General features: G+C 40.3%; 1 protein-coding gene across 2 annotated transcripts in view; it reads left to right on the forward strand.

Moving 5' to 3' along the window:
- ltk (leukocyte receptor tyrosine kinase) overlaps positions 1-24,182 on the forward strand; it is a 129,443-nt gene that overhangs the window by 14,868 nt on the left and 90,393 nt on the right. For both annotated transcript variants that reach the window (XM_060934049.1, XM_060934050.1), the window contains exon 2: positions 21,192-21,290. In XM_060934049.1, coding sequence (XP_060790032.1) covers positions 21,192-21,290 — 99 coding nt within the window. The remainder of the gene's footprint in view (positions 1-21,191; positions 21,291-24,182) is intronic.

Consider the following 24,182-nt stretch of genomic DNA (forward strand, 5'->3'; position numbering starts at 1 on the left):
GTCATCCAAAAGTATTAGAACATTAAGGTCAATTCATTTGTTTTTGTCATACACTGAAGACATTTTGTGTCTGAGGTCAAAAGATGAATACAGCATAATAGATTAGAATTTCAGCTTTTGTTTCCTGATATTCACATCTAGATGTGTAGAACAACTTAAAAAATGGCACCTTTTTGGCAAACCAACCAGTTTTTTTTTTTTTGTGAACAAAAGTATTGTGACAGAAAGTCTTAAAGTAAATAGCATTTCTTATTTGGTTGCATATCTCTTGCTTGCAACAACTGCATCAAGGGAATAACCCACTGACATCACCAAACTGTCCCATTCTTCATTTGTGATGCTTTTCAGGGTTATTCCGTAGTTTCTTTCAGTTGTTGTTTGTTTATTTTGGGGGGGTTGTCCCTTCGGTCTCCTCTTCTGGAGGTGAAATGCGTGCTGAATTGGGTTAAGGTTTGGTGTTTGACTTGGCCAGTCCAAAACTTTCCACTTTTTTCCCCTGATGAAGTCCTTTGTTGTCTTGGCAGTGTTTTTGGGTCATTATAATTGTTGCATGATGAAGTTCCTCCCAGATTAGATTGGATGCATTTCTCTGTAAACTGTCAGACAAAATCTTTCTCTAGATTTCTGAATTAATTCTGCTCCTATCATCATGAGTTCCAGAACCATCAGTGATTTGTGAGCCTTTTCCAAAAGTAGCCATGCCAGCCCAAGCCATGACACGACATCCGCTGTGCATGACTGATGAGCTCATATGTTTTGGATCATAAGCAGATTCTTTCTTTCTCAGTACTTTGGCTTGTCCATCACTTTGGACAAAGGTAATCTTGGTTCCAGAACCTTTCTGGCTCATCTCTGTCTTTTTTTGCGAATTTCGGTCTAGCTTTCTGATTCTTACTGCTGATGAGTAGTTTGCATATTGTAGTATTGCTTCTGTATTTCTGTTCTCAAAAGTTTTCTTCAAACAGTGTTGTGATGCCTTCACCCCTATCCTGGGGAAGTTCTTGGTGACAGCTCTCACAATCTTTCTGCCATCAACTGCTGTTGTTTTCCTTGGCTAACCTGTTCATTGTCTGGTTGTTGTCAGGTACGAGGTAGGTGGATGTAAGTGCAGAAGCAGTTATAATAAACAGTTATGTTTATTTACAGTGAACAAACACACACAGGCAAACAGTCCAATTCAGCAGGCTAAATCTAAAACGTAAAACAACCAAAGGGTCGGGCGAGGCACAAACAGGATATCAGAGGCAGAACGAGAACGAGAAACAGGAACAACAATCAGGAAGCCAGGAAATCAGAAACAAGGGTAGAAAGGCTCGGTAATGCGTACTGACGTCACGCAATACTTCGCAGTGATACTGCATCTGAACAGTCCTAAAATAGGTGCATATATAGCTCCTTAATTAAGTTCAGCTGCGCGTCATTAATGGCGCGTGTGCTGGAGTCTGCTCGACATGTGTGCAGCCCGGGGCGCACCTTCAGGTCCACGCGCCACAGCACGTAGGACTGACAGTTGTTAATACACCAGTGATTTCCTTATTTCTCCAGCATATTTCAAATAGTTGTATTGGCTGTGTCCAATGCAATGGCGCTAATCAATTTTCTTTCTTTTCTCAGCTCAAAAATGACTTGTTTTTCTCTGTGTCTTCATGTTGGTTTATCCTTTTTAACAACAAATGTAGTCTTCACAAGTGAAACCTTGGGCTCAAATCAAGCTCAAATTCAGAGCTATTAATTGTTGGGAGGAAACAGGAGAACCCAGAAGAAACCCATGTAGATATAGGGAGAACATGCAAAACAGACAATAGACAATAACCTGAGCTCAAGATCAAACTGGGGACCCTGGTGCTGTTAAACTAATGCTGCCCATATAATATAGACTCACTGTCCATTATTAGGAACACCTGTACACCTGCAGTTATCTAATCAGCGAATCATGTGGCAGCAGCACAGTTCAAAATATCATGCAGATACAGGTCAAGAGCTTCAGCTACTGTTCACATCAAACACAGGAGCGGGGGGAAATGTGATCTCTGTGGCTTTAACTGTGACATGGTTGTTGGTATCAATGACTATTTATGGACATCTGCATGCCAAACTCATAGAACAACCCACACGATGCAGCAGACACCCAAAAAACAAAAAACTGCCAGCATGCAGGCATCTGTCCTTGGATCCTTCTCACCAAGCCAGGGCCAGTTCCAAATGACAATGATCCCTGGCTGTTATCTGGGCTTCATACAACCACACCCCGCCCAAACACCAGGGATAATGTGACACGCCTGGATAGCGTATGCCAACAATGTCATGAGGAACATGATTCACATTAAGGATACCCTGGAAGGTGCTTGGAGATGACTGCCACACTCACACTGCTGGGAACATTACCTTATACAGTAGAACCAGGAGAAGGTCTATGGTGATGTCTGTGCTGCTGCAACCTGGACTTCCTGGAGCAACATGTCTGTGCATATTGCCCATGAGGAGGAGAAGAAGATCAGGTGGTTGCTGTCCTCAATAGAGAAATTTTCCTTTAACACCATACAATCTTTGCACACTAGCACAGTGAATTCTGTCATGACAAGTGTTATGCAAAAGAGCAATTCATGTTCTGAGTTGCACAGCAACCAACCCTATATGGACTGACACCAAGCCTTGGGTACGAGGTTAAACTGCAAGCAGGTGGAGAGAAGAGGTTTTGTGTGAAGTTCCCACACAAAACCAATTAATCTTTATAAACTGTGCACATGATCACTATTATCTGGTGTATGACTGGCTAGTGAGCCATAAAGCTGAGTGGGTCCTTGGGTTACAGGGTTTTCAGGGAAAAGGAAATAATCTGCATTCTGACACTGAATATGTTGTTAAACTAAACTCGAAGAGGATGTTGGCAGCAGGGCATCTGCTGGTGTCTGTGGCAAATGAATCCAAGAGGATCAATGGTACAGCCGTCTTGGTGGCTTGTGGAGGAACCAGTATGATGGTCAATGGATGGCATCAACAGATTAGTTAGTTGTCACTGTGGAGCAGCCTCCTTATCCAGCAAGTCTGTTGCACATTTGGTATCAGATTTTGGATGCCCAGAGAGACTGTATGGTGGGATCACATCCGTACGTCTTAGCACTGTGCAAGGCATATTAAGAGTTATTGTTTTTCCAAATACAGTCATCATCAAAATCGAAGGATGGCCAAAGAAGAAGAAGAAATGGCTGCCAGCAACTTTAGAATGCCATCATGACACCCTTGCATTGTGAATATAATATATTTATAAAATCATTTATCTATTCCTAGTTATCAGTGGTAGTCAGACAATTAAGTCATTTGTGCTAAACATATTTGCTGAGTGCACTGATACAGAGGATCCACTCAGACTTTTCCCAAACAGTGTTCTGAGCAGTCGCAGGCATCTGGACTTTGACTGTATTGCATGTTTATTACAATCAATCAATCAATCAATCAATCAATCAATCAATCAATCAATCAATCAATCAATCAATCAATCAAGTAGCAGTCAAACTGATTTCCTATTATAAACTCTTGTCAAGTATGTGAAGAAAAGAAAAAACATCCTGAAGGATAATTTCCTGTCATGGAATTTCTCTGTATTGTGTACTAACCTAAAGTTTCCTCAATGTCTACCAAAAATATTTCCCACTAGAGTGCGTTATTAGTATTTATTATTTTTACTATTATTTGAAACTGTAAATGAAAACTGAAGGTCTGAGACATTTTATACATTTAAAATTCAATTTAAAAAAGTGGGAAAAACAGAAATAAAAAAAGTAAAAGGTAGTCAAAAATAACGTAAAACAGATACATAGTAGTGACAGAAAAAAGAAAATAATTACAATATAAAATATACAAAAATATGTAACAGAAAGTGCTTAAACTATATTATATATTGTAATATATTACAATTGGGCGGCACAGTGGTGTAGTGGTTAGCACTGTCGCCTCACAGCAAGAAGATTCTGGGTTCGAGCCCAGTGGCTGATGGGGGCCTTTCTGTGTGGAGTTGGCATGTTCTCCCCGTGTCTGCGTGGGTTTCCTGTGGGTGCCCCAGTTTCCCCCACAGTCCAAAGACATGCAGGTTAGGCTAATTGTTAGCTCTAAATTGATCATAGGTGTGAATGGTTTGTCTCTATGTGTCAACCCTGAGATGACCTGGCGACTTGTCCAGGGTGTCCCCCGCCTCTCGCCCATAGTCAGCTGGGATAGGCTCCAGCTTGCCTGCGACCCTATACAGGATAAGCGGCTACAGATAATGGATGGATGGAATATATTACAATTATGAAAAAATAAGTTACACTAATGTATAATAAAAAATATTAAAGTAATTTATAAAAGTAATGCAGATGTATCTTCAGAAGCAGAAATCAGAAATACTTTAATAATCCTGAGAGGAAATTTATATTTATTTAACATCATCATCATCTTCAGCATCTCTCAGGAGACATGCATCTGGGGGGTCGTGGGTCGGCTATCTTCCTCCACTTCTGTCTATCCTGGGCAAGGTTCATGGCCTTATCCAGGGTCAATCCTTTTCCCACGAGGTGTCGGCTGATGGTGTCTCTCCACCTCATCTGGGAACGTCCTTTGTTTCTCCTGCCTTCCACAGTATGTTCGAATGCCCAACGGGGTAGTCTATCTTTGGGCATTCGGAAGACATGTCCAGCCCAGCGCAACCTGGCTGATTCAGTGTCTTCCTCAATTGGTCTCACTGCCATTGCCTGATGCAAGATTTTTAAAGGCCCCTTGTCAACCAGTTGCTTTCTCGTGATCTTTCTGAGATAGGTATTATCTGTGACTATTAGGCACTCATCGTTCTTCTTCTGGGCATTGAGTCTTTCTATTCCATATAGCAGGCTGGGTCTGACAGGTCTTGTACACTTTGCCTTTAATATGTAGACTGATGTCTTTGTCATAAATGATAGGTGAGATCTTCTTCCAGGCACATGCTGCCGCTTGCTTTCTGTGGGTGATCTCCTCTTTTGCTTTGCCGTTTTTGGAAATAATGCTTCCAAGATATTTGAGAGCCAGCTTCTCTTCAAGCTGTGTGCCTCTGATGACTATTGGGGTACTCTGGGTATCATTTCTTGAGAAACGTACCATCTCAGTTTTCTCAATACTGACGGCCATGCCAAAAATCGAGAAGAAATCATCCCATTTGGTGACCATGTTTTGCAAGGGACTGTTTGACTGATATTAGTGCCAAGTCATCTGCATAAAACAGTTTACCCTGGGGCCTATCTACCTTGCTCAGTCTACTGATGTATTCAATAACAATGATGAAAAGGGGAGGGCTTGGTGCACTGTCCTGACGAAGTCCAATTTTCATCTCAAATGGTTTGGTCAGCCCATGACAAGTCCTAACTCTGGCTTCGGCACCCTCGTAAGTTGCCTCCACCAGTGTGACATCTCTCTCCCTGATGTTGAACCACCTCAGTACTGCAAAGACCAATGGTCTTGGTACAGTGTCATATGCCTTCATCGGGTCGACAAAACACACTTTCACAAAGTGAAATCCTTAACATGTCAGTAAATAAATATAAATAGAAAACTTTGATTTAAACTTGACAATTTAGACCAGGGGTCACCAAACTTTTTTCTCTGGGGGCCACATTGTCGTTCCTGACTGTGATGGGGGGCCGGGGTCGGGTCAGCTATATCACATAGAATTGTATGACCCAGACAAATATGACCACCAGCAGGCCTCATTGTGTAGTAGAGATTACTAGCCTGGCACGGCCATCCCCACTACTATATCCCCACTACTATATCCCCACTACTATATCCCCACTACTATATCCCCACTACTATATCCACACTACTATATCGCCACTACTATATCCCCACTACTATATCCACACTACTATATCCACACTACTATATCCACACTACTATATCGCCACTACTATATCCCCACTACTATATCCCCACTACTATATCCACACTACTATACCCACACTACTATATCAACACTACTATATCCCCACTACTATATCCCCCACTACTATATCAACACTTGATTCCTGGCACATATTTGTTTATCTTTACTAGTGGTTTGCAAAAGTAGTAATTGAGTCTTCACACTTTGTTTTAATTTGAAATACCACAGATATTCCATTTATTTGTTTTCTAATAAAAATAACATCAAAGCTGTCAAGGTAAGAAACATCTGCCTATTTGAGGTGATTGACACTGGCAAAGATGAGTGGAAAATTATAAATTGTAGGTAGGCCTGTTGATATTATTAATAATATAAATAATAATTGTATGCAGCACTTAATAAAGGTCAAATAAATAGGCCTATAAAATAAATACATTTAAAAAAACAGTGAAATTATAATAATATGATCAATAGATCACAGCAGTTGTGCTGTGTCCTGCACGTCATTGCTCTCATCCATGGCCAAAGCAAAAAACTCGAATTCTGACGCTTTCTCATTCAGCTGGTCATACACGTTGTCCCCCAAATCTTCGGTTCGCCTGGTCATAGTAGGTGCGGAGAGACTCACCGCGTTGAGCGCATCCTTCTTGTCGGGACACACCTCCTCGGCCACAGCAAGCATGCATACTTTAACAAAGTCCCCATCAGTAAATGGCTTTCCATGGGTAGCTAGTAGGTGAGCTACCTTATAGCTAGCTCGGACAGCAGCCTGGTTGATCTGGGTTTGGCGAAGGAATACATTCTGTTGTGCAGCCAGTCCGCATTTCATCCTCCGAATCCTGTCTTCTCTTGTTTGCCCTCGCAAACTAACATACTCTTTGTAGCAGGTTTCGTAGTGACGACGCAGATTATATTCTTTGAAAACCGACACACTTTCTTTACATACAAGACAAACTGCACGGTCCTTACACTCATAGTTCGAATTACGTGGGAGCCAATGGGAGCTGAGCTCCCATTCCCTCAGGCTCCCATGAAAGAAGCAAACTTAATTTTCTGTGGAAGTCTCTCAAATACGTCATATATCACCATAATAAGCTTGAATAGCCTATATCACATATAAATATAAATAAAACTCATTTCATTTCCGATCACCATGCAGCCATAACTTTGTATTGAACGTGTTATTAAACCGCAACATGTACGGCTGTACTTCACCACCACACCACTATGCGCGCAAACTGAAATTTGCAGCCTGCGAAATCGAATGTGAAGTTAAGTCCGAAGAAGACTTGTCCTCTATCTCACAACGATCTTCCTTTGTTTAACAATATATATAATTATATATATATACACAATATATATATATATATATATATATATATATATATATATATATATATATATATATATATATGCAACACCGTGTGTGTGTGTGTGTGTGTGTGTGTGTGTGCGTGCATGCGCGCGCCTGTGTGTGAAAGCTGTGCACTGCAGTGCGCAAAAGTGCGCTGGTCCAGGAGAGCGAGTATGCATTGCTTTTTTTTTTTAAATAGAGACCCCCATAGGGTCAAATTTATAATTCGAACCCTGCTTACACTGAACGAAAAAATAATCGGTGGTCCACTGTTCTTTAAAAACTCTGCACTCTCTGTCAGCTTTTCGCTTACCGCTCGCCATTTTGCTGTCCTGAACACTGACAGTTCTCTGCGCGTGCGCTGCCTGTCACTGCTTGATCGCGAGCATATGACGAAAATTCGGAAAATATGAATAGTTCATTTTATAACTAAATATCAATTTAATTGATAAAATCAACAAAATACAAGATGCAGACATGTTATTATTTGCCGAAAAGCAATTTAAAAAAATAGGCCATGACCACTTTTGGGGATTGCCTCATAGGGCCGGTTCAAGTGATGGGGGGCAGAGGGGCTGGGGGGCCGGTCAAAGGGGGGTGGCGGGCCGGATCTGGCCCGCGGGCCGTAGTTTGGTGACCCCTGATTTAGACACTGCTGTGTAGTAAGTGCTTTGGTGCACTGCAAATTTCTGGGCTGGCGTCTCCTTCCTGAAAAAAGTGAAGGAGTTCTAAAGTATGTGCTGTGCAACTATTTTCTTTAGAGACTAAGCAATATGAATAACTTAAGCTCATCAGATTAATTCTTATGCTTAAAGCTGAACCTGGGGTTATCTTCTGACAGCTTCCTATTGAAGGCTCATGAAGAGCCTCAACAAAATCCCAGGCAACCTTCATGGTTTACTCTTTGATCTTTTTTTGTAATAACGCAGACCCTGAACTGCCTTAGCAAAGTTGAAAAAATGAAATCCTTAGTATGAAAACCCTTAATATAAAATGTTAATATTTGAGAAAGACAACAAAGGTTGTTTTTACAACTGAAATTAAGATAAATTAAATCATGAGAAAAAAAACATCATGTCTGTAATTTCATAAACAAGTGACCCATTCTTCATACTGGTAAACAACATGACGTTTGATTAATTTTAGCTTATTATGATTCAACTGGGCGGCACGGTGGTGTAGTGGTTAGCGCTGTCGCCTCACAGCAAGAAGGTCCGGGTTCGAGCCCCGTGGCCGGCGAGGGCCTTTCTGTGCGGAGTTTGCATGTTCTCCCCGTGTCCGCGTGGGTTTCCTCCGGGTGCTCCAGTTTCCCCCACAGTCCAAAGACATGCAGGTTAGGTTAACTGGTGGCTCTAAATTGACCGTAGGTGTGAATGTGAGTGTGAATGGTTGTCTGTGTCTATGTGTCAGCCCTGTGATGACCTGGCGACTTGTCCAGGGTCTACCCCGCCTTTCGCCCGTAGTCAGCTGGGATAGGCTCCAGCTTGCCTGCGACCCTGTAGAACAGGATAAAGCGGCTAGAGATAATGAGATGAGATGAGATGATTCAACTGCTTGTTCCTTCATCATCTAGCTTCAAAGGTAAGATGGCGTCTAAGTTAATTCCTTGCAAAGAAAAAAGTTTCACCTTGACTGGTTCTCACATTTTTGTCTCTTGTGTTATTCTTTAAGGATAATGCCATTATATTTTATTGTATATTTTGAATAGGAAGGTGAGTTGTTAATTATGTACTGTTTAGTTTTCATCTTGGAAACAAGATTGTATATATATATATATATATATATATATATATATATATATATATATATTTTTTTTTTTTTTTTTTTGCCAGCACAACAAAATTGGGGGGAATTCTTACGAGCAAGAGCAATATTTTGGACATTATACCAATTAGGATCGTTTGGAATGGTGGTTCAGTTCATCTTAAACTTCTCAAACATAAAAGACAGCTGTTAAACATTTCCTTCTATGCTAATTATAATTCATCATTGTGTATTTGAAGACAGATCACATGCTGTGTTGTCACAAGATGCTCATTGGGGCTGAAATGTCAGTCTATTTTGGCATCTGCTCTATTTATTCCACACATTAATAGTGTGCTAGTAGACTTTGTTTTCCAAATCTGTCATATGTCTATTTACATCAGTATCATCCACTTTATTGTCTATTGTTTATACCAGAGATTGCTTTCCTTTCATTAGTGGACAGATTTAAAGCTTTCATTTGATAGCCTGAAGCTCCAGATAGACAATAAACCATAGAGTACTGCAATTATCTTCTTTTTCTGGTTGAGATGTTATGCTTTCAGTAATATGTTTTGACTTTTACCGTGAAATTGAAATAACTCTTTTCATGTTGGCATGCTGTTATAAGAAAACAGTATATGACGAGGTCGTGTGTAGCGTGTTACAACCCCACAGTGGATTATTTTCTGAGTATAGCATGAAGTATTTTATATCACAGTGGTTTGGCTTTTATAGTATCATGAGCTTGCCTATTATTACAATTTCTTAAAAAATTTTTAACAAAAGACATTGTACTAAAAAACATAAAAAAAAACCCCACAACTTGTTACAGACATGTTACAAATAAAAGGGAAAGTCTCTCCTGTGGTGAAAAACTTACTGACACTGGAGACTCATTCCATAAATGTGAAAAAATGTCATTAATAAGCACATTAATGTAAATCTATAAATCATTTGAATTACAGCCGGCACTGCCGTTTATTCAAGCTGCTGTTATTTAACGATTATTCAGTGAAGGCGAGGTGAATATTGGTGAATAATAACCGAGATGGAGTTGAGGTTATTGTTCACCGATACTCACTGAACCTGAGGTGGATAATTGTTTTAGTATAAATACACGGGTGATTACTTTTAAAAAAAATCATATTAAAAATATTTCAGTCTTCAAAAGTGGCATGCAAATGTAATGTCCGCAGACTTGTCTCGCTTATCCATGTTGAGTCACATAAAAAACTTTGTTTTGAAATCGATAAAATAAATCACAATTCCACCTTAACTTTGAACAGTTTTAGACCAAATTTTGTAGCATCTTTAGTACTTTTAGGAACAGCATTTTCTTTCATAATGTGTAATTCTTCCTCACTTACGGTGACGAAGCGATCAGCTGCCATTTTGCTGAGTCACGCAAAGTGATTATCGAGAAATAGTCTGAATTTCTCGACCAATCACTGTGTGCAGTTTTCTCTAATCACCTGCGTATTTATAGAAAAGAAAACTAACACCTTCTGATCAATAAGATTTGAAAATTCAACAGTGCTATGGTATAACATGCTATTTAATTATCTTCAAATGATATTTTGTTTTAGCAAATGGTATCAACTTGTGCAGAAAAACTACCAGTATTAGCCTAGGTGATTTTTTTTTTTTACATTTTAAATGTTATAATACTTTCTCCACATTGCAAAAATTCTGCAATCATATCTATTGGAGAAAAAGAAGACAGTGGCACTAAGCATATGTAATTAAACGGCATCATGCTGCTGCCTGGCTGCCATGGACAGTCTAATTGGGAAACAATGAGCCCAGCAGGTAAAATAGGAAAAAAAACACTTAGACAGTCATTCAAGAACAATTCTCCTAAGATATCACAACATTTTTTTGTGCCTGAACAAACATGTAGGCTTAACTCAATTGACTGGAAAGTTAATTGTGTTTTCAAATTGCTGTACTGTATTCACGTTATCCACTGGTCTCTACAGGGCTGTTTTGAGGACAAGGCAGACACACAGCATTGTGATGTGTAATAAGCTGATTTATTTGGTTATCAGAGATTAAAGTTGCTGTATGTCCATCCTCATGCAAAGTAATATTATATGGAAAAACTGGGTTCTACATATAGAAATATATGATAATGTACAGTACCAGCCAATAGTTTGGACACACCTTCTAGTTCAATGTTTTTCTTTATTTTTATTAACCCTTTGATACAAAACATGGGTCAAAAGTGACCCGGCTGAGTTTTTATCTTGTATATATTTGCGATAAATTAATTCCATCATTCAGTATTCAAGGTATTCCTCAATTAACTTGTTTTTGATCATCATACATCCTTATTTTATTTTTTCCTTTCTTACTTTTTGAATAAAAACCCTTTTTGTATCACTACCCTTCTAATGCACAACATGGGTCAAAAAGGACCTGCATTCATTTTCCAGGTTATTTCATGTATGGCTGAGTGTTTCTATGATATACTTTTGAAATAAATTCATTTTGTCATTTACTTTTCCAAATATGCAGTAAATATCTTGTTTTTGTTTAGCACAAATCATCATTTTTATTTTTCCTTTCTTAAGTTATGAACAAGCACAGCTTTTGTAATTCTACATCAAGTTTACACACATGGGTCAGAACCGACCCGCATGCATTTACTACAGCGTTTGGTGGGAACTGTGAATTGTGCTTGTGTCAGACATTTCACAGCTCAGCACAGCGCCCTTTGCCCATCTAATACATGTAAGTAATGTTTTTCAATTGTTCTAACATTACCTTAGAAAAAAATGGATTATGTTTTGGTTACCTTGAGAGTGAGTAGACTACTTGTCAGAAAGTTACAAGTAATTACTATTAGCTGCCTCGCTGTTGACACATTCTACTTTAGTTAGCTAATTTTATTGTAGTTGGCTTAGCTAACTACATAGTTAATAAATAAATAACTGGCCCCATTCACTGCTAAAGTAATTACTTGAAACAAATTATTATTATAGTATTAAGACATTTAATTTTAAATCACACTTGGATGACCCATGTGTAGTAATATTAAAAGTATTTTTGTTCATAAAGTAGGAAAGAAAAAATTAATTTAATGATTTGTGATAATTAAAAACAAGATATTTAAAGAATACTTGGAATATTCAATCATAAAATAAATTGATTTAAAAAAATAGAGCAAAGAAAAACTCAATCAGCATGAAATAACCTGGAAAATGAATGCGGGTCATTTTTGACCCATGTTGTGCATTAGAAGGGGTGTGCATAAGTTTTGCATCAAAGGATTAATTAAAAGACACTTCATGTCTTAAAGTAATGATGGATGTCATTTCTCTTTACTTAGCTGAGCGGTTCTTGACATAATATGGATTACTACAGTTGTGGAATAGGGCTATTTACTGTATTTTTATTATTTACTATTTACTGCGGGATCTTAAATGCATTAAGAAAGCAAGAAATTGCACTAATTAACTTTTGACGAGGCACCTGTTAATTGAAAAGCATTCTGTCCGACAGGGTCGCAGGCAAGCTGGTGCCCAACACAGCTGACTATGGGTGAGAGGCAGGGTACACAGTGTAGAGACAAGAAATGAGCGGGAGAGAGAGACGGGGAGGGATCGGGAAATGACCTCGGGGAGGGATCGGGAAATGACCTCGGGTTGGAATCGAACCTGGGACCCCGGGTTTATGGTATGGTGCCTTATCCACCTGATTTGGAGTTGTATTTTGTCTGTAAATGTCATTTGGTATACCGCTTGTAAGTGCAAGATGATTATATACTACTGGCCAAGGAAGGAATGTTGTAAAGTCATGATGAACACTGATTATGAATGCCAAAGAACAAGAATTTAAAATGGTATTATTTGAAATGGATTTTAACTGGCATCATGTACTCAACACCATGTGATTTCAGTTAGCTCCAGTCAGTCATTTCAAAGCCTGAAAATCCCATGTAAATACACAAGACTGCTGAGGTAAACATCCTAATTAACTTCATGTTGTTTATATTTGTTAATCCTTTCAAATATCAGAATGTACTCTCCCATTTCAGTAATCACAAAAACTCTCCAAAGTCAAAAAATTGGTCAAATCCAGTTCGGATGTTCTTCATCAATGCCTTTTTTTTGGGGGGGGGGGGGGGGGGGGGGGGGGGGGGGGTTTGACCAATTTTTTTGACTTTGGAGAGTTTTTGTGATTACTGAAATGGGAGAGTACATTCTGATATTTGAAAGGATTAACAAATAGAAACAACATGAAGTCAATTAGGATGTTTACCTCGGCAGTCTTGTGTATTTACATGGGATTTTCAGGCTTTGAAATGACTGACTGAGTCCATAGTAGAATGCTTTGGAAATTCCTTGATGCTAAATTGAGGAGTTTGAAGATGATGGAAAGATGGGCTATCTAGAAATTGTAGCTTGTCAAGCGATAAGCTTCTTGTGATTTTAAAGCAGTGGAGTATCTACTGTGACTTTTGCTCTCTAGGTACAACCCCAATTCCAAAAAAGTTGGGACAACACATGTGCATTGGGACTGTGTAAAACATAAATAAAAACAGAATGTGAAGATTTGCAAAATCTCACACCCTATATTTCATTGAAAATAGTACAAAGACAACACATCAATTGTTGAAACCAAGAAATTTTATTGTTTTTTGAAAAATATATGCTCATTTTGAATTTGATGTCAGCAACACGTTTCAAAAAAGTTGGGACAGGGGCATGTTTTACCACTGTGTTGCATCACTTCTACTTTTAACAACACTCTGTAAATGTTTGGGAACTAATGGCCCTTTTCCACTACCCTTTTTCAGCTCACTTCAGCTCGCTTCAGCTCACTTCAGCCCGACACGGCTCGTGTTTCGACTATCTCAAAACAGCACGACTCAGCTCGCTTCAGCCCTGCTTAGCACCCAAAACTCGCACGGTTTTGGAGTGGGGCTGAAGCGAGCCAAACCGAGCTGAGTGAGGCTGGGGGCGTGAGCAGACACTCCCCTGTGCACTGATTGGTGAGGAGGAGTGTCCTCACATGCCCACACACGCCCCGCGAGCACGCTGGGATCTGTCAACACCGTAAACCCGGAAGAAGAATAATTACGAATTACGAGAATTTCTGGAGCCTTATGCACCTCGCCTCATCTATACGCGCTTGCCAGTATCTGTTGGCGTTGTCGGTGACAACAAGCCACAGCACCAAGACCAGCAACACTAACGACTCCATGTCCTCCATGTTTATTGTTTACTATCCGGGTCGTGAGACTACCGCTTAAAAGATCACTGATGTCACTGTTTGCGCCGCTTAACGACATCACGTGACGTCCACCCACTTTCGCTAACTCCACCCAATGTGTCCACCCACTTCCAGCCAGCACGGTTCAGCGCGGTGGTAGTCGAAATGCAACTCCAATAGCCCCACTCAGCTCGACTCAGCACGGCACCGCTCAGCCCGACTCAGCCGCGTTTGTATTGGAAAAGCGGCATTAGGAGACCAATTATCACATTCTGTTTTTATTTACAGTTCACACAGTGTCCCAGTTTTTTTGGAATGGGGGTTGTACTTTGCATTCATATTGTTTGATCTCACAACAATCATCACTACAGTAGTGTGTATTATGCTACACTGCTGTGCACCATATAGATACCTGTCTCAGTAGCTATATCGTCATCATCTGTTGCTGTCACAAACAAGTCTGTAAGTTTGGTGCATTTTCGTGTCCTCTTCTAATTCCTTTCTCTTTTTTAATCCACCCCCTTCTTCTTTTTCGCTATCCATATGAATTAAAGTAGGCATATCAGGTGAAAATTCAAAACTCAAAATTCAAGTGTTATTATAGTACCTGTATAGACCCCTTCGCATGTTTGTAAACAAACCGACCGTTGCCAGGATGTGCGCGCAGCCTGGACTCAGAAACAATGGCGCTGCCCATAGACCGGCATTATGAGCTGTCAGATTATGCAAAACAATTGTCGTTACAAGATCGAGAATGCTACATAAATAAGCTAACTCTAACAAGTGGACATCGCCTACCGGATCCGTATTTAATTAAAGAGTGGACGGATGATGTTAGTAAGTTTTCCTCTGATACCTGAAGGCAGTCATACTATTTACAAAAAAATGTCAAACTCAAAAAAAAAAAAACTATTTACAAAAGTAGCCTGCCATCAACATTCTGGTTACAGCGAGACTACAACTTGATTAACAATGGGACGTTCATATTCATTTTGTTTTAATCAAATTATGCCAGTGATGTGATGGCAATGTGGCTTTAGCTACAACAGCAAATACCAACACTAAACAGCAATTTGCAGGAGGTAATGGCATGAAAGGAATGATAGTGTAAAGAGCGCAGCTAAGAGAAATCAGAGCTGCGTAAAAAGCGAGAGGCAGAGACCAGAAATGAAACTGAACGGGGCGGGAGCTAGGTTAGAGCTCACAACGTAAGTTGGCATTTAGAGTGAGGGCACACAATTTTACCTTTCCATCCTTGCTTTAAAATTGTGATTTTCGGCATACACAAATAATGATAGCACAAAATCTGGACTGCTTGAGTCAAGCGAGAGCTCTCCTACAAACAAAATTGCATGCAAAGCTAAGTTAACATGCTAACAATATTCATTACATTGTGTAACTATGACCCAGCTAATCAGACAAACGTTACCAAAGTATTTTGCTACATCAATAAATGAAGACTAGAAAGAATAAAAAAGAAAGATTTAATAAATAGCCTGATCTTACCTGTGATGAAGTGGGCGCTGCAAACCCGCGCATTTTTGATAGTGCTTTCATCCCAGTCTACACGTTTAATGGCTTGTAGTCATAGATGTCGGCAATTTTTTTGGAATGGGTGAGATCCTGCTGGAATTCTGTACATTTTAACCCCATCACTGCTACGATTCTGACACCCGACAACACAACTAAGCATCGCTGAGTCTTTTTTGAGTCCAGGCTGCGCGCGCAATTTCCTCTTACGTATTAATGACGTTTACTGCGAAGGGGTCTATATGTGTACCATTAAGTTGTACCCAGCTGGAACATCCTTGCCCCCCATACTTTTTTCTAGGCATGGAACTGACCTGTGTGTACTACTGTTTTCTTGGGTATAACTTTAAGCATGTTTTTCTTGAATCTTCTGACATTTTCTTGTAAATTATATTCAATTTTTAGTGTAATTAGCAACTAATGTCAAGTATAATTTGGTTTTTAAAGGTCACAAAAATGTGCCTGGAAATAGCTGAGAAGCCATCTCCAGGCATCTAAAGCCCTTCAGCTTCCAGGGCCCTAAGGCAGGCCCTAGAACCCTAGTCGCATTGTTCCAGGCATTTGGCCTGTCATTCGGACAGGCTGAAATTTGGATGGACAGATAACATTTCAGACTTGTCTGTTCTGTGACAGTCTGCTTAACCCCTTCAGTGCCCTTGGACAAGTCACGTACGTCATGAAATCTTTTACCGCTGTGCCTTATGACGTACGCTACTCATCATAAACACCTCCTTTTATGTACCTTACATGGCACATTACTTTCACTTCACAATGACACATTACTGCAAGTTGGTCTAGTGGTTAGCGTGTCTGCCTCTTGATTAAGAGCTTGTGAGTTCTATTCATGGTTGGGTCATACCAAAGACCATCATAAAATGGTACCCAGTTACTTGGAATACATGGACCCTTGATATACATTGTATTTTCACGTACTAGTAATTCATGTTTATGGACACGTTCTCATTGACAAGACCCGTTGTCTTGTTTGTTTGTTTTTTTGGATGTTTTTGAAGTTGTTTTTGATTACTAAAGTTATTTTTACCTACAACAGTGTTTTTTGTGATTTTTCTATACAAATATTAAAAATATAAAGTTCTGAACAAGTTGGAGAAAGATTATCAAAATATCCCAATTTTGACCTATTTTTGTCCGATATGCCCGGCACAGTACAATTAATTATGGGTGGCAGCCAAGGGGTTAAAATTACTTATTTCCCACACTGATCACGTGACCTGGAATCAGTCAACCAATTCGGGATCTCAGAGGGTTGCTGTCATTGGGAGGCAGGGATGTGATCGATAAGTTACCTGTGTGTGCACATGTTGGTGTATGTGGCTCAGAGTGCAGGTCCCTGCAACCTACCCTGCAACAAGTAGTTGGAAACCCATGCAGACATGAGAACATGCAAACACAGAAAGGCTCCAGTCAGGCGCAAGTCAGGTTCGAACCCAGAACCTTCTTGCCGTGAGGTGACAGTGCTAACCATGCCGCCCTGAAAAGTTAGCAAATATACAAAAACAGCTGGCCATAAAACAAATCACTAAGATATGTATAAGCTTATTCCAACTTGTAAAATTTAATTGTGCTTGAAAAGCAGAGACACGTTTGCAAAGCATCATGATACAATTAAATGTTTATGAGGAGATTTCTGGACCAGCATAAGAGTAATTCACTGGTGTAACATGTCATAATGTCTGATTATGAGAAGAACATTATATAATTACTAGAATTATAAAATGTATAGCAAACCGAATAAAATGTGGAATTAGCTGATGTATGTTATGCATGCTTATGCTCTAGTGAAAATCACATGTATGGTTCCCTGGGAACCTCATCAGGTTCTCAGGTTCAATCCTGAGCTCAGATTACTGTCTGTACAGTTTCACAGGTTGTCCACATGTTTATGTGGGTTTTGTCTAGGTACACTGGTTTTCCCCCACCTCACAAACACATGCTTGTAGGTGAATTAAATGGCGCCGTGTGTCTGCATGGTGCCCTGGAGTGAACTCTGGTCTTTATTACTTTACCTCTCTTTCTCACCTTAAATATTATATTAATGGGAAGTGCAACAATTGTTCAAAATAAAGGCACACAGAGTAGCTTTTGCATGTGCAATGACCACTAATTGGCAAACACTAAAAGTCTCATCTCATCTCATTATCTCTAGCCGCTTTATCCTTCTACAGGGTCGCAGGCAAGCTGGAGCCTATCCCAGCTGACTACGGGCAAAAGGCGGGGTACACCCTGGACAAGTCGCCAGGTCATCACAGGGCTGATACATAGACACAGACAACCATTCACACCTATGGTCAATTTAGAGTCACCAGTTAACCTAACCTGCATGTCTTTGGGGGAAACCGGAGTACCCGGAGGAAACCCACGCGGGCACGGGGAGAACATGCAAACTCCACACAGAAAGGCCCTCGCCGGCCCCGGGGCTCGAACCCAGGACCTTCTTGCTGTGAGGCGACAGCGCTAACCACTACACCACCGTGCTGCCCCACACTAAAAGTCATGAACATGCAAATTTTGTTCTGCACCCCGTTCCTATTATTGACCTAAAAGGCAAATTTTAGTTTTAAAATTTTTAATTGAATAGTTTATTATCTTGTAAGGACATCGGGTGTTGAGACAGTAACAGTCATATATGGTTGTGCTTGTGTGAGCTCTTATGCACAACTTACATTGCCCTCCGTGATTATTGGCACCCCTTGTAAAGATTAATAAAAAGGATTAGAAAAAAAATCCACCTTTTGGTGGTCACTTCATCTCACACTGAAAAAATGAGAAAAATCCAATCTTTAATTTAAATAAATTTATTCAGAGGAAAACAAAGCCTTCATCAAGAAATAATTATTTTCAGCAAAAACACATGTGCCACTAGTATTGATACACTTGCATTTAATATTTTGTACTACTTTCCTTTGCCAGTAAATCAGCACTGTCTCCTATAACATTTTATAAGGTTGGAGAATACAGAGCAGGGCATCTGAGGCCATGCCTCTTTACACAATCTCTCCAGATCATCGAAGGTTCTTGGCTCTCTCTTGTGCTCTCTCCTCTTCAGCTCACCTCACAGGTTTTTAATGGAGTTCAGGTCAGGGGACTGAGATGGCCATGGCAGAAGCTTGATTCTGTGGTCAGCGAAGCATTTTTGTGTTGAGTTGGACATATGCTTCAGATCATTGTCCTGCTGGAAGATCCAATGACGACCCAGTTTTAGTTTCCTAACAGAGGCAGCCAAATTTTGATTGAAAATGTCCTGGGATTTAATGGAGTCCATGATGCCATCGATCCTAACAAGGTTTCTGGGGCCTTTGAAGGAAAAACAGCCCCAAAACATCACAGAACTTCCATCATATTTTACAGTTGGGATCGGGTTCTTTTCATTACAGCCATCTTTCTTTTTACACCAAACCCACCTTGAGTGTTTGTTGCCAAAAAGCTCCATTTTTGTTCCATCAGACCATAGAACACGGTTCCAGTCAAAGTTGTAGTCACGTTTCGCAAACTTCAGGCGCTTACGTTTGTGGTTAACTGACAGAAAAGGATTTTTTCCTGGCAAATTTTCCAAATAATCTTTTGGTATGGAGGTGGCCTCTGATGGTGGTTTTGGAGACTTGGAAACAACAGTGATCCTTGGGATTTTTTTTTTGCCTTTCTTATCATCCTCCTCACTGTATGTGGGGGCAAAATAAATGTGGGTCCTCTTCCAGGCAAGTTTATAACAGTTCCAGTTGGTGTCCACTTTTTTATTATTATTGCCCTAACAGCAGAAATGGACGTTTTCAGGCGAATAGCTATTTTTTATAACCGTTCCCTGACTTATGAAGGTCAACACACTTCTCTCTCATTTGGTTTGCATGTTCTCTTGTCTTTCCCATGTTGATGGATGACTAAGGGAATTTGGCTTCTGTATCACCTCACATTTGTTTCCCAGTTAATCAGGAAGTCATGGATTACAGCTTGAAAGTTCCTACATACTCCAGTAAACTCAAAAACGTATAATTTAAATGGGAAACATGCTTTAGTTACATTGTGTTCACTGCCAATAATGGTAGCACATGTTTTTGTTGAAAATATTTCTTGGTGAGGAATTTGTTTTTCTCTGAATAAATTTGTTAATTAAAGGTTGGATTTTTCTAATTTTTTTCAGCGTGAGATGAAACGACTTCACCAAAAGGTGGATTTTTTTTCTAACTCTTTTTACTAATCTTTACGGGGGGGTGAATAATCATGGAGGGCACTGTATGCTCATCTCATCTCATTATCTCTAGCCGCTTTATCCTGTTCTACAGGGTCGCAGGCAAGCTGGAGCCTATCCCAGCTGACTACGGGCGAAAGGCGGGGTACACCCTGGACAAGTCGCCAGGTCATCACAGGGCTGACACATAGACACAGACAACCATTCACACTCACATTCACACCTACGGTCAATTTAGAGTCACCAGTTAACCTAACCTGCATGTCTTCAGACTGTGGGGGAAACCGGAGCACCTGGAGGAAACCCACATGGACACGGGGAGAACATGCAAACTCCACACAGAAAGGCCCTCGCCGGCCACGGGGCTCGAACCCGGACCTTCTTGCTGTGAGGCGACAGCGCTAACCACTACACCACCATGCCGCCCAGCACTGTATGCTGAATAAGATATTAGCCAGCCCTATGTGAAAGATATTACGTACTTTCAAAGGGCCAGTGTGGCTGTATATTTTTTCTTTTGCAATCTAAGCAGGAAGACATCTGATTCTTTGTGTAATTCATTACATCTTGGTCTTTGAGTGGTTCCTAGGTTTAATTCCTATTTGGCTGGAATAGAAACCTGTAGTCACTCAGGCCCTTTGCCAACTCTTGGTTTTTGCCTTATGTAGTGTGGGTAGTGGTGCTATAATACCTTAATAGGTCCGTTCTAAAGCATTTGCAGCAGATTTTATCAGGAGAAACCTGCTGTAAATATACTGCTTCTTACAAGTGACCTTGAAAACAATGCATCACAGTAACTAGAGATGTGGAATGAGGTGTGTGGAGAATTTTGTCATTCTTTTAAGACTTACCCATCCTTATAGTCTTAATGACTGTCTTTCCAACAGAATGTTGTCTTTGGTGAGCAGGAGCAAAAAAAATTTGCACACATCAGACATCTGGGCTTTTACTTCACAACTTAAACTCACCTAATGTGCTTTCAAATAGGTCCTCGCATTCATTTTTAAACATGCTATGGGAACATCGGAGACGGTTTTGTTTTCACTTCAGCTACAGATCAGTGAATCAGTGGGCCAGTAAAAAGAAAAAAGTCAATCTAGGCTTACTTTTTAAAAAAAAAAATAATTTATTAGCAGTTGTAAAAAAGATAAATTGTTAAATGGATAAGTTCTCATGTTGCAACTATTATGACTGTAATGGAAATATAAGCTCTCTCTCTCTCTCTCTCTCTCTCTCTCTCTCTTTCTCCACAGTGATCAGTATCAGTCATGCTCTCTTGGATAGAACTGTAGAGGCAAGTTTTCCAATGCCGTTAAATTCTCTTCACTCGAGTCCAGCAGAAGCAGGCCAAGGTAAAACATGGATCTTTTTTCCACTTCTGCAATAGGAATCTGGTCTTTATTAAAAAAAAATAATGATAATGAATCACATAGGATGAAACAAAGGGACATTGTAGAAATAGTAGAAGTATCACAGTTCTTCATCCAGTGTATATAAATTCCTGTATTGAAGCTTTACTGTTACTAGAGACAGATGTTTCTATAAATCAATATAACCATTTTTGGTTTTTTTGATGACTTTTGGCTGTTCTTGACTATTAACAAGGAATTGGTTTTATTTTGCACCTCATCAATGATCTGTAAAACACTGACTGCCATTTATGCATTTATTTGATCTGTTGGATTAGCACTGCATTATAGAACATTGGAATTGCTCGAATAATACAAAGATTCACAAAAAGCTTCACTTCTTTATTTTATACCTTATCATTTTTCCTTTCAAACACATTCCATTTGAATAATTCTATTAAGCTCAGTGTTAACACTGATTTATTGTTCTGGCATGGCTACTTTCTGCAGGTCTCACAGGAGGCAATTTATTCTCATGGCCTTTCTTCATCAGTAATCTCACATGACTGAAGACAGCTAAAACTTCTTTATTGGAATAAGCACGTATTTTCCTGATAAGCTCTTCTGATTTTGAGGAACATTTTTGGAACTTTGGTTTGAGATGCACTAGGTTTGAAAGCTTTCCCAGAAGAGTGGAGGATATTGTAATGGTACAGGAAACTAATTCTGGAATGGAATGTTCAAAAAGAACATATGGTGTAATGGTCAGATGTCCACAAACTTTCACCCATATAGTGTATCTAATCTTATATTTACTTTATAATAATAATTAACTATTAATGGGAAATATTAGCAGGGTTTTCCCTATAAAAACTGGAAAGAGTAGTGGCCCCCTGAGCACAGTTAGGTGCAAAGAGCACACCACCCTAGGCAGCGTGTAAGCTACAGGGGTCCAGGGGTATGCTCCCCTGGAAAATTTTGAAATATAAGAGTTAATTTTGTGGCTTCTGGTGATATCTGGGCGGCACGGTGGTGTAGTGGTTAGCGCTGTCGCCTCACAGCAAGAAGGTCCGGGTTCGAGCCCCGTGGCTGCCAAGGGCCTTTCTGTGTGGAGTTTGCGTGTTCTCCCCGTGTCCGCGTGGGTTTCCTCCGGGTGCTCCGGTTTCCCCCACAGTCCAAAGACATGCAGGTTAGGTTAACTGGTGACTCTAAATTGACCGTAGGTGTGAATGAGAGTGTGAATGGTTGTCTGTGTCTATGTGTCAGCCCTGTGATGACCTGGCGACTTGTCCAGGGTGTACCCCGCCTTTCGCCCATAGTCAGCTGGGATAGGCTCCAGCTTGCCTGCGACACTGTAGAACAGGATAAAGCGGCTAGAGATAATGAGATGAGATGAGAAGAGTTAATTTTAGCTTCTGGTTACATCTGGGCGGCACGGTGGTGTAGTGGTTAGTGCTGTCGCCTCACAGCAAGCAGGTCCGGGTTCGAGCCCCGTGGCTGGCGAGGGCCTTTCTGTGTGTTTGCATGTTCTCCCCGTGTCCGCGTGGGTTTCCTCCGGGTGCTCCGGTTTCCCCCACAGTCCAAAGACATGCAGGTTAGGTTAACTGGTGACTCTAAATTGACTGTAGGTGTGAATGTGAGAGTGAATGGTTGTCTGTGTCTATGTGTCAGCCCTGTGATGACCTGGCGACTTGTCCAGGGTGTATCCCGCCTTTCGCCCGTAGTCAGCTGGGATAGGCTCCAGTTTGCCTGCGACCCTGTAGAACAGGATAAAGCGGCTAGAGATAATGAGATGAGATAAGATGGTGACATCTCAAGCTGATTTTTATCAGTTCAACATGTTGGGGAAAAGGCTATATTTTACTTATAATTTTACTGAATTCCCACCGTAATAACAGAAAAACAAAGTCAAAGCAATACCCATTTGCATCTCACAAGCAGTGTACTGTTCCAAAGGAGACTGCAGTTTATTTCACATCAAACAAAGTGAATGGTGATGCAACATGGCATGAGTTGTTCAAAATACTGACTGTTAAATTTTGGCAATAGTGCGGATGACTAAATACCTCATACTTAAGACTGACGTGAACAATAAACAATGATAAAATGAAAAAAAAACCATCAGATGACCTGGCATTTGGCAAAATTTGGTCAGCAACATGTAGCAAACTGGCTGTCATGGTCTCACAACTATGGTCTGCCACTGTTGCTCAGCTGTTTTCCACAGGTTTTTTTGTGTGAAAAACTCCATAATTAAGCTGCAGCCCATCAGTGTTTTGCTCACTCGTACCTGGCTTGAAGGCACCGCCATTTTTTGCATAAGTTACCTATGAATATTAATTGCGCATCGCTTGTCCAATTAAAGTGGGATACCTCACAATCAGCCAGTCAGTGCGGAATACCCTTATCTGACATCAGCTGGGCTTGCACTGATTACTTGCTTAAAGGCTACAAAACACATGCATGTTGATTCTAGCTTTATACTGTAAGCAGGGATGGCACTAGGATTTTTCGCTGTGGGTCCCGGGACCCACATGACTGGCCAAATTGGGGTCCTTGGCATTTTTTGTGGGTCCCAAATAAATAAATAAATGAGAGAGCAAGCGAGAGAGAGAGAGAGAGAGAGAGTCGCAGTGTGCGGCCATGATCTTGCCATTTTTTCACTGACAATCCACAGAGTTAACCTAGAATAGAATATAGAGGACTTTCAGTGACGTCACAGATTTTTGTTTATCATGCAGCATCCACCATACTGCTGGGTAAACAAAGAACCAGCTGCAACAGTTAATAATGAAAATCGAGACGACTGCAGTCAGTCAATCTTTCTGAAACGATTAAAAATTTATTTTGGTCCAGCAGATCGCATTACATTGAAAGGTTGAAACATGCAGACAT

Source organism: Neoarius graeffei, chromosome 11, assembly GCF_027579695.1.
Source record: "Neoarius graeffei isolate fNeoGra1 chromosome 11, fNeoGra1.pri, whole genome shotgun sequence".
Taxonomy (NCBI): Eukaryota; Metazoa; Chordata; class Actinopteri; order Siluriformes; family Ariidae; genus Neoarius; species Neoarius graeffei.